At 48.2% G+C, this 14,068-nt stretch overlaps 1 protein-coding gene across 1 annotated transcript; it reads right to left on the bottom strand.

The window, feature by feature from the left end:
- LOC102188072 (metallothionein-2) lies at positions 5,062-6,273 on the bottom strand. Its single transcript, XM_005691999.2, has 3 exons — positions 5,918-6,273; positions 5,557-5,622; positions 5,062-5,299 (listed from the first exon to the last, which is right to left on the bottom strand). The coding sequence occupies exons 1-3, from the start codon at positions 5,943-5,945 to the stop codon at positions 5,208-5,210; spliced, it is 186 nt and encodes a 61-aa protein (XP_005692056.1). The 5' UTR covers positions 5,946-6,273; the 3' UTR covers positions 5,062-5,207.

Below are 14,068 nucleotides of genomic sequence, written 5' to 3' on the forward strand. Positions count from 1 at the left end.
CCATATGACTGGTTGCAGAAACAGAACTGACAACTGTAACTGTTATGAGTACTTCATTAGTTTCTTACAAATATGCAATATATATAAATATGTAAATAATGTGACATATTTGTTGTTGTTTGGTCACTAATTTTTGTCCATGACCGCATGGACCGTAGCCCGCCAGGCTCCTCTGGCCATGGGAATTTCCCAGGCAAGAATACTGGAGTGGGTTGCCATTTCCTTCTCCAGGGGGTCTTTCCTATCCAGGGATCAAACCTGCATCTCTTGCATTGGTAGGCAGATTCTCTATCCCTGAGCCACCAGGGAAGCGCATGTAATATATATATAAATAGGTAAATATATATGTATATGGCAAATATCTTTGTTTTCTTCCCTCTTTTATCCCCTTCTCATATAACATAGAATGTATTGACTGTACACTGTAGTATTTATGTATTGTTAATATCACAGCATTTAAGTTACATGATAGCAAGTACAAAAGTGACCATCACCCAAGGACTTTGCATCCTCCTTTGAGGACAGTTTTATACATTTTCAGTTGTAGGTAAGGTAGTTGTGTTGTGTTAGACAGAAGTATGACCTTGTTATTGTCTTTGTTGGGAGATTAAATATGGTTTAAGAAGTTGTATATTGTCACCCTGCTTATTTAACTTCTATGCAGAGTACATCATGAAAAATGCTGGGCTGGAGGAAGCACAAGGGGGAATCAAGATTGCCAGGAGAAATATCAATAACCTCAGACATGCAGATGACACCACCCTTATGGCAGAAAGTGAAGAGGAACTAAAAAGCCTCTTGATGAAAATCAAAGAGGAGAGTGAAAATGTTGGCTTAAAGCTCAACATTCAGAAAACGAAGATCATGGCATCTGGTCCTATCACTTCATGGGAAACAAATGGGCAAACAGTGGAAACAGTGTCAGAATTTATTTTTTTGGGCTCCAAAATCACTGAAGATGGTGACTGCAGCCATGAAATTAAAAGACACTTACTCCTTGGAAGAAAAGTTATGACCAACCTAGATAGCATATTAAAAAGCAGAGACATTTCTTTGCCAACAAAGGTCTGTCTAGTCAAGGCTATGGTTTTTCCAGTGGTCATGGATGGATGTGAGAGTTGGACTCTAAAGAAACCTGAGTGCTGAAGAATTGATGCTTTTGAACTGTGGTGTTGGAGAAGACTCTTGAGAGTCCCTTGGACTGCAAGGAGATCCAACCAGTCCATTCTAAAGGAGATCAGTCCTGGGTGTTCTTTGGAAGGAATGATGCTAAAGCTGAAACTCCAGTACTTTGGCCACCTCATGCGAAGAGTTGACTCATTGGAAAAGACTCTGGTGCTGGGAGGGATTGGGGGCAGGAGGAGAAGGGGACGACAGAGGATGAGATGGCTGGTTGGCGTCACCGACTCGATGGACATGAGTTTGGGTGAATTCCGGGAGTTGGTGATGGACAGGGAGGCCTGGCGTGCTGCAGTTCATGGGGTCGCAAGGAGTTGGACATGACTGAGCGACTGAACTGTACTGAACTGAAGAAGTTGTATGGGTGATGAGTGATGGTCTATAATGGTTAATTTTATGTGCCAACATGTCTAGGCTATCATACCAAGTCCTTGATTACACACGCTAGCCTGATGTTGCTGTGAATGTGTTTTGTGTTTTTTTTGACATGATTAACATTTAAATCAGTATACAGAAAAGCAGATTACCCTTCATAATGTAGAAGGCCTCATCCAGTCAGTGGAGGCCTTAGAGAAAAAATGAGGTCTCTTGAAAAGGAGTGAATTGGGCCTCCAGATGGCCTTTAAACTCAGGATTGCAACCAACATCAACTCCTACTGGAATTTCCAGGCTGCTGGCTGGTCCTGCAAATTTCAGTCATGCCAGTTTCCACAGTTACATAAGCGAATTTCTTAAATCTGGCTCTCTCTCTCTTTCTATCTACATCCTACTGGTTCTTTTTCTCTGGAGATGCTGATACCAATATATTTTAAAACATATAAATCATTTAAATGTTAAGTAAATTACTGGTGCAAGTGTGGTAGTGGAAATCACAGGCAATTTTCTGTATGCACCATAAGGGCACAGACTGTTGTGCTCAGGGTTATAAACCCCCAGTGCTGGTCACAATTTTGTGAGAATCAGTGACTCTTTTTGGACCACAGGTCACGTGCTCAAGTGGTTGAAGACCACAGGAGATACACCTAGGCACACCAGCACTTCTTCTGTGTCTAGAGGGTACTTGAATAGCCGCAATGTTATGAATAATAATAATAATAATGATAAATAGCTGACATTATAGACTGCTCACCGCATGCCAAGTAACATACTAAGTTTTTTACATGCATTAGTTCTTTAATCTCCTGAGCCATATGCTTTTGCCTAAAAAATATTTATTTATTTGGCTATGCCAGGTCATAATGGTCGCATGTAGGATTCAGTTCCCTCACCAGGAATTGAACCTGGGCCCCCTGCTTTGAGGGCGCAGTCTTTGCCCCTGGACCACCAGGGCAGTCCCTGAGCCTCAAACAGTGGAGGAGACTGAGCCACAGAGAGCTAATGTCCTATGACGCAGGTTGGATCGGTACTCTTGCAGGCTGACTGCAGCATTCTGCCCCGAGCCAGGCTCCTACACCCCAACTTCCCATGACCAGCAAGGATGCTGAAAGCTGGCACAGGGGCAGCAGCAGGAAGCGCACTGAGCAAGCAGCTCTGTGACCTCTCTGGGATTCAGTTTCCCATGTGTCGGAGCACATTCAGACCTTTTCGAAAGGTCCTTCGACCTCTGAATAGTGAGAGGCAGGTTTAGCATTCAGTGACATCACGATCTACCAGCTGTGGCCAGGGGGTGAGATCAGCTGTAGTATAGGTTCAGGCCTCTGACCTCTGAGCTGTGTGTCCTTGGGCAGGTTACTTAACCTCTCTGAAATTGGCAGTCACTCCAGCCTGCACATTTATGCTCTCACTGGTTCCTGTGCAGATCAGATGACATGGTTGGGAATGTGCCCAAACGCTGTGGCAGCATCTTGTCCTGGGGGTGCTCACTGGAGGTCATCCATACTCTCTTTAGCACCAGATCAGCAAACTTCCAATCCCATCCTTAACCTCCAGCCCAGAGTATTACTTCTAAACCAATGAGTCTTTCCCCAAGAGCTTGTTGGGAGCTGAAAGGATTCTCTCTCCGCGAATGTCCGTGTGGATCTAGAAATCAGAATGACCATTGTTTATTAAGCCAGGACACCATCATTTAATCCCCACATCGAGATATAATCTCCTTTCCACAAATGGGAAAATGGGGGCTTCCCTGGTGGCTCAGTGGTGAAGAATCCCGCCTGCCAGTGCAGGTTTGATCCCTGACCCAGGAAGATTCCACAGGCCGCGGAGCAGCTAAGCCCGTGTGCCACAACCATCAAGCCTGTGCTCCACAAGAGAACCCGCTGCACTGAGACACCCATGCACCACCACCCCGAGAGAGCAGCCCCAGCCCCACTAGAGAGGAACCCACGAGGCAGCAAAGACCCAGCGCAGCCAAAAGGAAAGAAATATGTGTGTGTGTGTGTGTGTGTGTATATATATATATATATATATTTTTTTTTTAAATATGGAGAAGGCAGTTGGAGAATGGAGACTCAATTGTTGAGTAACTTGCCCAGGGCTTACCACCTGTGGCAAAATAGGCTGTGAACTGCAACACCCATGGCCTCAGCACAGGCTGACTCCTGGGATCCCCACTTTACCTAGGGCACCTGTGAACAAGTGTGGTCTTGACTTCGGGGCCACATGACTTGCCTTTCCCTTTTATTTGACATCAAATAGCAATTCTGTCCGCAAGCAGCCAGGGGGGACTAACCGTTGGCATTAATTACAAGTCACTGGGCACCTCAGTCCTGCCTAACAAACACCACCACACCCTCCGAACTGCCATCACCTAGCTCTGGCAGACATGAAATACTCTCTTCTGGATCCAATTCTCAGGCATCCGCCCTCTTCATGGGAAATGGCTGGGTAATTCCCTCCGAATCCCTGGTTACTTTGCTGTTTTCAGGTAGCCAAGGGCTGGATTTTGGAGGGACCAGTTTCAGCCTGAGCAATGGAACAGCTTCCAAAGCCTGAGCGCCAAGCCCTAGCAGGGAGCCCTCGGGGCAGTGGGTCTATTGTGAGTGGCACTGGGCAAGTCAAGTGTCTGTTCCCTGTGTGGATGCCAGGGGTGGGAAGGCAGTGCTGTGCAAGGTGTGTGGGGTCCACACCCTGGGGCTGTTTTACGGTGTTTCCGGTTGCTCTTGGACACCTGATGAATGTATGCGCAGCATCCCTTTTGTTTTGTGTTTTTTTTTTTTTTTGACTGCCCTTGGTCTTAGTTGCAGCATACAAGATCTTTAGTTATGGCATGTGGGATCTAGGTACACCACCAGGGATGGAACCCCAGCCCCCTGCATTGGGATTGCAAAGTCTTAGCCACTGGACCAGGGAAGTCCCCCTGTGAAGTATTTTAAAATCTGATTTTGTTTGTTCTTCATATAGTGATTGAAATGATGTATGTTGAATCTAGAAATATGGGCTCTGTGTTGTTCCTTTATGGCATTTTTATAGTAATTATATTATAATATATATTATATTATAGTATTATAGTAATGATTATTATTATTTTTACCAATGTTTAGATCTGTGATGGATGGGAAGTAAAACATGTTCCTTCACCACAGGGATTTATTTTAGAAGCCCCATTTATATTCAAGCAGGTTTTAGTCACTTTCAAGCCTAAAACCCAAGAGGAACGGAAACTGAACAGGGAAACCATACAGAATGAAAATTCTAGATTGAGCAGCTTCTGTGCCACCAACCCTTGACTTGAAAATAGAGAGGACTCCACATGTGCCCAGTGTCCCGTGGCATCTGCCCTCAGGCACTTCCATTTCACAGACGATGGAGCTCAGTGCCGAAAGGTGGCTCGAACAAGGCACTAGGTTTGTCAGGGATTAACATTTCCATCCAGAAACCAAGTCTTTGTACTTCTAGCCCAATCCCTCACCGAAGCCCTGGTCAAGTCAAAGAAAACAGTCAGAATAAAGCCAACCACTTTTATTATCATTCTTGTATTTTATAGGAAAAAAAAAAGAGGGATGTAACAAACGGGTCAGGTTGCACTTAAAAAAAAAAACTGCAGGTTTGTACATGTTCTATTTACACCGAGGAGCAGGCTCTCCCCAACTTCAGGCACAGCAACTGCACTTGTCCGAGGCCCCTTTGCAGACGCAGCCCTGGGCACACTTGGCACAGCCCACGGGGCAGCAGGAGCAGCAGCCTGGGGGAGGGAAGGGGGCGGCACTGATGAGCCCGAGGGGCAGCGGATTAAGAAGGGTTCCCGCCCTTTCCGGTGGAGGCGCCACCTTCCCAGGGGAAGGGGCACCCACTGCCCGATTTAACTTCCCCTCCAGTGCTGTGGGGGCTTCCCCGTTGGCTCAGACGGTAACGAATCCTCCTGCAAGGGGGCGGGGGGTGTGGCGCTGGGCGCGGGGAGTGCGGCGCGTGAGGGGTAGACAGAGAGAAAATCCCACTTACTCTTCTTGCAGGAGGCGCACTTGCAATCTTTGCATTTGCAGGAGCCGGCACACGTGCAGGATTCACCTGCCAGGAGAAAGATGCAAGAACGGGCCCTGGAGAACCGAACGCGGGCATGCGGGCTAGCAGCCCGAGTTTGAGTCCCAGTTCCACAACCAATTCGTGGGAACCTGGGCGAGCCACGAACACGAATTGCCTTATCGGTCAAACGGGGTCTCCTAGTTGAACTCAGAGGAGAGGAGGGTACACGGAAACCCTTTCGAAAGGGCAAACAGTGCCCTGAAAGTGAGTGATGAGGAGTCAGAGACTCTCCTCTAGCTCTGCGAGGAGAGTCACCCAGCCCCAAACCAGAGGTCCTTACCCGCGGTGCAGGAGCAGTTGGGATCCATAGCGAGCTGAAGCGGAGGCTGGGGTCCGGAAACGGCTGAGCAAAGGATGGCGAGGATGCCGAAGGGGCGTGCTGGAGCGGAGCGGGCGGTGGGCTGCCTTTATAGCGGAAAGGAGCTGGGGCGAGTGCAAAAACCCTCCGGGGCCGGGCGCTGCCTGCACCCGCCCCGCGCTGAGTCACTGGCGGGCCGCGCGGCTCACCGAGCTGTGCACACGGGCCACCAGGCATCAGTTCCCAGAAGCCGCCCTTCGTGCGCCGGGGCGATGGAGGGAAGGGCCGGGCGCAGAGCGGGGAACACCGCGTGCAGGGAGGCCCGGGCCGTGCGCCGAGCCCCCTGCCCCTGCCCTCGCCGTGTGCAGTTTCCGCCACCGCCTGCCCCTCCCCCCGCTCTCCCGCCCCTCCCCTCCCCCTGCCCCCTGCTCTGTACCCTGTGCTTGCCGGGCCTGAGTAGTTAGAGAGTTGATCCTGAGGACCCTGTTCAGTTCAGTTCAGTTCAGTTCAATCGCACAGTCGTGTTCGACCTTTGCGACCCCGTGGACTGCAGCACTCCAAGCCTCCCTGTCCATCACCAACTCCCAGAGTTTACTCAGACTCATGTCCATCGAGTCAGAGATGCCATCCAGCTCGGGTGGAAAAAAAGGTTGGAACTCAGGACAGATTACAGAAAACTTTTTGTACCTGTCAAGACTCAAAAAATGTGTACATTCCTACTGAATCCATGGGATGATTACTGATGTTGTACTGTAGATGCCGTGGGGGAGGCAGTAAGCCTGTTTTGTAGGAGCTCTCATTTAATCCTCCATCAACCCTGTGAGGTAAGGGCTAGTCATCATTCGCATTTTAGAGTATGGAGGCCCAGAGAGGTTAAGTAACTTTCCCAAGGCCACAGAGCTAGTGATTCAAATCAGTGGGCCCAACAGATGCTGAAGTCCCTCTAAGGGCAGACATCACCACCAGGGCAGACCAAGGATCAAGAAGCCACAAGCTTTGTGCTCAGGAAACTCAGAGTCATGCGGGCAGCCTCAGTGGGGCATGGGGAAAAAGTAATGCCAGGGTCGTGGCTAGGATGGGGGCAGGGGGAGCAGAGTTGGGAGACCCAGCCCAACCTGGGAGGAGATGGGCAAGCACCTTGGGCTTGAGGGTGAGAAAGTCCTCTCCAGGCAGGGGAGGAGGAAGGAGTTGTATGCCAGGGCCTGCAAGAAGCAACCGGATGGAAAGTTGGGACATTGGGAAGGGAAAATACCACAAGAAACTTCTTCCCCAGTGGATGCAGAGGGGAAGCGGGGAGGTGGTGTCCAAATTCCTCTCTGCAGAGGCACATCCTGCTCCCTTGCTGGCACATGTCTGGATACTAAGCAACGGATCTTAGATCATCCTGTCCAGAGCGAGTCATCGGAGGACCAGGTTACTGGAACGTTCCTGGCGGGCTTAGAGGATGCTATTTGCTGCAGTGGGGAGTTGAGTGAGGCAGTGGGCAGAGGACAGGCTGTCCTCGGAGGATTTACTGTAAAGTCCTGTGGAAATACCTTCACAGCTCAGCTCAAACATCACTTCCTGCTGGGAGCCTGTCCTGACCCTAGCACCTAGGTGAGCTAGGTACTAGCTGACCTAGCCTGTGGAACATGCTGGTAAACAGCCTGTTCCTTTCCTTCCTGGTGCTTCCTGTGTCTGGAATGTGTTGGAACGTGTGTGATTCTGGGATCCGCGTCTGGGTCCCTCCACCCTTGCCTCCGCTGAAAACACCAAAAGAACTCACTGCCCCTGATATGTGTCTACGGCACGTAGCCCAGGGTCAAGTTTACAGTAGGCACTTAATAAATATTTGTCAAATCAGTTAATGAGGGTAAATCCATCCATGTGTCCTCCCTTCCCAGCCTCTCTTCCCCCCAGCATTAGGGCTGATTACAAAATGAAAGTAAAAAAAACTGTTTTCACCACTCTGGGACCTGTGTGGTCACTCAGAAATGCCAAGCAGGGCAGGAAAGTTGAACTGTCAGAAGGACTTAATTTTAATACTCACTGAACCACTCACAGGCTAAGTGACCTTGGGGCTGTTATGGGCCGGGGGTCCCCACGCCCCACCCCAAGCATCAGTTTACTCATCTATCAAATGATTAGATTGTGCTAGAATTGGAGGCTCACATGAAAACACCCTCTGATTTGAGAGCCAAGGTCTCAGAAATGTCACTGTCGGGCAGCCCCATGGACCAAGAGCATGGAAGGGCTGCTGTTTGGATGGTGGGTAGATTTTGTCGTTAGTTACATGTGCATTACATTTGCATTATATGCAAAATTCCAGGTCTCTAATAAGCCAGATGGTCACTTGCCCACTCAGGGGAAACAGTCCGACGCTATGAGGAAGACAATAAAGCTTGTTTTGGCCCCGAAAAGTGTTGAATCAAGCCCTGGGTTTGGGCCAGCTGTGTTGGCAGTAAAATTTGTTTTCAGGTCGAAGCTGTCTCGCCTGAGTTATTTTGACTCTGTGAGGGAAGGGATGACCAATCAACAAAGGTGAAGGGCAGCCCAGGCCCAGCTTTGCTCATCTCTGTACTCCTGAAAGCCTCATTGTGTTGGGGAGACAGGGGTGGAGAGGAAGAGTGCCTGCCCTCCTCACGTGGTAGGAAGTGAGGAAAATGAAGCCAAGCAGTGTAAAATGAGGAGTGTTAAATGCAGATTTGGTGTGAGTCATCAGTGTGAGGCAATGGTGTGGCCTTAGCCTGCATTAATTGTACTACGCCATCTAGAATGAAGCGTACTTCTACTGCTGAGTCATTCATTCATCCTTCCCCTATGACAGTATCCTTAGCCTTCCTTTGTAGAATTGCTCTTTCCTACACTTAGTCCATATGATTTGGATGGAGTAGGCCCCATCTGTGGGCTCTCAGGACATTCCCTCTTCCTGGCCACAGTGACTGACTCTGATTGGGTCACGTAGTCATGAACCAGAGAGAATCAATGAAACTCCTGCTGGAAATGCTGGGAGAACGATAGATATTCTTTCCATCTAGATTTGAACCTAGAAGGATGTGAAGCTGAGTTTCTAAAGCCTTTGCTCCATGAGAAGGAGTCAAGAATAAGTTCATTGCAAAGGAGATGGAGACTGATGATACCACTGGAGCACCTGGATCCAGCCAAGCCTGAAGCCACTGTGAGTCCAAAATTTCCTTTTTTTGTTTAAATCCTTCTGGAAATAAGATTCCTAACTGGCATAGTTGGGCAGACCACCCTGAGGGCTGTGTTCATGGCTGGACTTTAGTAGTCCAGAAGAAAGTTACTAACAAAAATCCTAAGACTCAAAACCCTATCATGTGAGTAACAGCTGAGAGGAGTGGGTAGTTTCAGTCTGCAAGAAAACAGTTACCTTCAGATATGTGGACAGTGGTTGCTCCAATTATCTGTAGCTGTGCAATAAACCAGGCTTCCTTGGTGGCCTAGAGGGTAAAGAATCTGCCTGCAATGCAGGAGACCCAGGTTCTATCCCTGGGTTGGGAAGATCCCCTGGAGAAGGTAATAACAACCCACTCCAGTATTCTTCCCTGAATAGTCCCATGGACTGAAGTGCCTGGTGGGCTACAGTCCATGGAGTCACAAAGAGTTGGACACGACTGAGAGAGTAACTTCGATTTGTGCAACTAATCACCCAAAACTTTGCAAGTTAAGACATGAACCAATTTATTCTCTTTCTTGGTTTTGTGGGTCAGGAATTTGCGAAGAGCTCATTTGGGTGATTCTTTTGTTTCGTGTGTCACTGTCTGAGGTCATTTGGTGGCATTCAGTCAGTGGACAGGCTGGTCTGGCGCCCACTCACGTGTCTGGCACCCTCACAGACAGGGCTAGAGGGCTGAACTCAGCAGGAATTAGAGACCAGAGCTCCCTCTTGTGGGCTCTTCAGCATGTGGCCACAGGGCAATTAGGTTTCTTACATTTGGCTCTGGGCACCAAGGGTGAATATCCCAAGAGACTGGAGGGGTATCTGTGAGTCTCTTAAGCCCTGAGTCCTGAAACTAGCACAGGTCACTTTCACCACATTTGATTGGTCAAGAAGCCACAGATTTGAGGGGAAAGGATGAGGACCCCTGGTCTTGATGGGAGGAATGAACGTTTGCAGTTATCTCCAATCTGCCCTAGTTGTCATGGGGCATAATATTGAGCACCTACTATGCATCAGAACACTCTGAGCTGACTTCACTGAGACCTCAGCTGTTAGTCTCTCCATTTTACAAACGCGCCGCTGAAGAGCTGTACAGTGGCCAGCTCTGGGTCACACAGCCGGAAGTGGCAGTGTGGGGATTTGAACCCAGGACTCTCTGACTCCACAACTACGTGTTTATGCCACACTGAAAAGAAGCAATTAGACTTGTGCTCTAAGGGCAGCAGAACCAGGAATAAGGATTCTCTTCTGGGCAGGAAAAGGCCTCTCTGGCCATTAGAGCTGGGGATGACGACGGGACGGCCTGGGGAGGGTTTCCTGTTACCATGGGAGCAGGGACAGAGGCCGGGGGATTCTGACAGATTAGCTGGTGGGATAGAAACAATATATTTCTCGTAAGAGGATCGTCAACATTATGGAGGTGATGAACTGGCCCACCTCTACAAGGCCTTCCTTCAGGTCACCGATGCCCTCTGTCACCACCGTCACAACCCGCTTATCCAAGACACCCTCACATATATATATGTATATTATATGCACACACACACATATATTTAGTTTAAATTTGCCTTTTAATGTGATTAGCATTATACTACATGTACATCTTGTTTTTTTCCCCCACTAAACGATAAGTTGTGGTGGTCTTTCCATAGCAGCACCCAGTATAGCATTCTTTTTATTAGAGGTTCATATGACCAATTTTATACTTCCCTCTTGAAGATTATTTAGCTTGTTTTGAGGCTTCTGTGGATACCAACAATGGGCACATTGTTGGTGCCCATTCTGGCCCATCCCTTCCCGGGTTGAAGGCATATGCATTTTAAATTTGAGTAACTACTGTTAAAATACCCTCCAAGATTCTGCTTTTGATTCATTTGGGTATACACCCAGAAGTGGAACTGCTGGTCATAAGATAATTCTATTTTTATTTTTTTGAGGAACCTTCATCTTACATTTTCTCCAGTGCTGCACAAGGATTCCAATTTCTCCACATCCTTATCAACAGTTGCCATTTTCTGGGTGGTGCTTGTAGTTTCTTTTTTGTTTTTTTTTTGATAGTAGTGTCATCTGCTATAGTCTGAATGTTTGTGTCCCCTGGAGCCTTTGAGAGGTGCTAAGTTCATGAGGGTGGAGCTCTCATGAACAGGATTAGTGCTTCTATAAAAGAAACCCCACAGAGCTCCTAGTCCCTTCCATGTGAAGATGCGATGAGAAGCCTTTGACCCAGAAAAGGGGCTGCACCCAACCATGCTGGCCCCCTAATCTCAGACTTCTAGCCTCTCAAACTGTGAGAAACAGATTTCTGCTGTTTGTAAGCTGCCCAGTCTATAGTATTTTGTTATACCAGCCCAAAGGGACAGACACCCTCCTAGTGGGTATGAAGTGATTTAGCTTTGTTTTGATGCTTTTTGTAACACAGAGCAAGCCAGAAGCAGAGGAAACAAGCTTGATTAGGTTTTAGGCAGACAGCCTGGGTTCAAATCCTGCCTCTGCTACCTTCGAGCTTCATTGCTAAGTTGTATCCAACTCTTTTGCAAACCCATGGACTATAGCCCGTCAGGCTCCTCTGTCTATGGGATTTCCAAGGCAAGAATTCCCTTCTCCAGGGGATCTTCTCGACCCAGGAATCGGACCCATCACCTGCTTTGGCAAGCAGATTCTTTACTACTGAGCCACCAGGAAAGTCCACCATCTTTTAGTTTTGTGAATGATGCTAACGCTGAAACTCCAGTACTTTGGCCACCTCATGCGAAGAGTTGACTCATTGGAAAAGACCCTGATGGTGGGAGGGATTGGGGGCAGGAGGAGAAGGGGACGACAGAGGATGACATGGTTGGATGGCATCACTGACTCAACAGACATGAGTCTGAGTGAACTCCAGGAGTTGGTGATGGACAGGGAGGCCTGGCGTGCTGCGATTCACGGGGTCGCAAAGAGTCGGACACGACTGAACGACTGAATTGAACTGAAACACAGGACAGCAGGCTCAAAATGGAGTTGCTTATGCTAAGCTCCATGTCACCAGAGACTTTGACTCTCCAGAAATGGAATCTTTAACCATTCAGGAATCACCTGATCAGCACGAGTTGGGTAATCTTCATGAGAAAGCCCTGCCACCCTGTGAAGGAAAGTAACTGCAATAACCAACCAGCTTTTCTGCCTGTTATAACTTCCTTGTGTCTTGCTGGCTATAAAAGTCTTCCATTTTGTGCAGTTCCTCAGAGCTCCTATCTATCTGCTACATTCAATGCTGCCCAGTTTGAATAGGTATTTGCTCAAATCAACTCTTAAAAATGTTAATATGCCTCAGTTTATCTTTCAACAGACCACAAATTGTACCCCAAGCCTTATTGGCCCATCTGTAAAATGGGTAAAATAGTCATACCATTCTCCTGGGGTTGTATGGATCAAGTAAGACAGGGTCCTTAATAGAATTTTGCACAAGATAATCTCACATGTATTAATCTTTTTGGTGTCTTATTTAAGAGAGTCACCCCCAGAATTCCCTGGTGGTCCAGTGGTTAGGACTCTGTGCTTCCACTGCAGGGGACATGGGTTCCATCCTTGATGGGGAACTAGGATCTCACAAGCCATGGCGTGAGGCCCGGGGTGGGGGGGGAAGTCATCTCCACCCCATAGTACTCAGCATGGTCCTGTTTTCCTCTTCCAAATTCTTTGATAGCTTTGATTTTGCTCCTGGATATTTAAGTCAATTGAAAATTATTTATCTGCTAGGCACAGGGGTAGGCAGTTGTTTCAACACTTTTCACTAACTAGTGTAACTTTTCGCCACTGAATTAATCACTTCTTACTTGCAGCTGCACTGGGATCTATTTTTGAACCCTCCTTTCTGTCCAATTGATCTATTCCTGAGCCGACACCAATTCTGAGAGCTTTAGAACAAGTCCTGCCATGGGGCTAGAGCAGGCCTTTTTTGTTATTTCAAAACTGGCTTGGCTTTTCTTGTACTGTTTTCTTTTCAAAACAGCCTATTAGGTTAAAAAAAAAATCCTGGTGGACTTTTGAATGGACCATCCTGATGAAGAAACATGGAGGAAAACTGATATGTTTACAGCATTCCATTCTCTTAGCTGGGATATTTTTCTTTCCCAGGACTTTTCTTTTCCATTCAACCCAGGTAGACCAGAGTGTTCCCTTTCATCAAGGATTATGCCACAACCACTGTGGATTAAAGCTCTCAGTACCCTACCTCCCCTTGAAGAAGGAAGGAGCTGGACACAAACTGCCAAATGAGAAGGTCTGAAAAGGAGCGGAACAATCTGTTTAGGGAGACAGGCTATTCAGGGTGGTGACCTTGGAAACACAGATGACAGTCTGCCAAGACAGGCCCCGGGGCCTCCTGGCCTTGCCTCTGATGACTCTGAAAACAGGCAGCTTTGCAGGGGTGGCTGGAAAATTGCAGAAACTGCAGGGCTTTGGGGCTGGGGTCTGGTTTTAACTTCCCCCAACCCCATTGGCTTCTCAGGTGGGTCAGTGGCAAAGAATCCGCCTGCCAAGCAGGAGACGCAGGTTTGATCCCTGAGTCGGGAAGTTCCTGTGGAAAGGGAAATGGCAACCCACCCCAGTATTCTTGCCTGGAAAATCCCATGGACAGAGGAGGCTGGCAGTCTATAGTCCATGGGGTCACAAAGAGTTGGACACGACTTCACGAAAACAGCAACAGCAACAAGTCCCATTGTACAGATGCAGACTGTGAGGCTGAGAAGCAGAAAAAGAAACAGACCCATATGAGTCTGGTCTCCCCTCTTTTCCCAGAGTTCAGCTTGACTTGGCAGGAGGGTCATGTGCCATCTGAAGGTGGGAGGATGTCCTCCCACTCCCAAAAAGACCAGTGGCCAATCTCCCGATTTTATCTTCCAACTGGGCAGTTCTGATGAGGCTCCTTCCACCACCACCCCACCCCCACCCCCACCCTGGCGTCCTTCCCCTTTAAGAAGAGACCAGTCCTTGGC

This window comes from Capra hircus, chromosome 18 (assembly GCF_001704415.2).
Source record: "Capra hircus breed San Clemente chromosome 18, ASM170441v1, whole genome shotgun sequence".
Taxonomy (NCBI): domain Eukaryota; kingdom Metazoa; phylum Chordata; class Mammalia; order Artiodactyla; family Bovidae; genus Capra; species Capra hircus.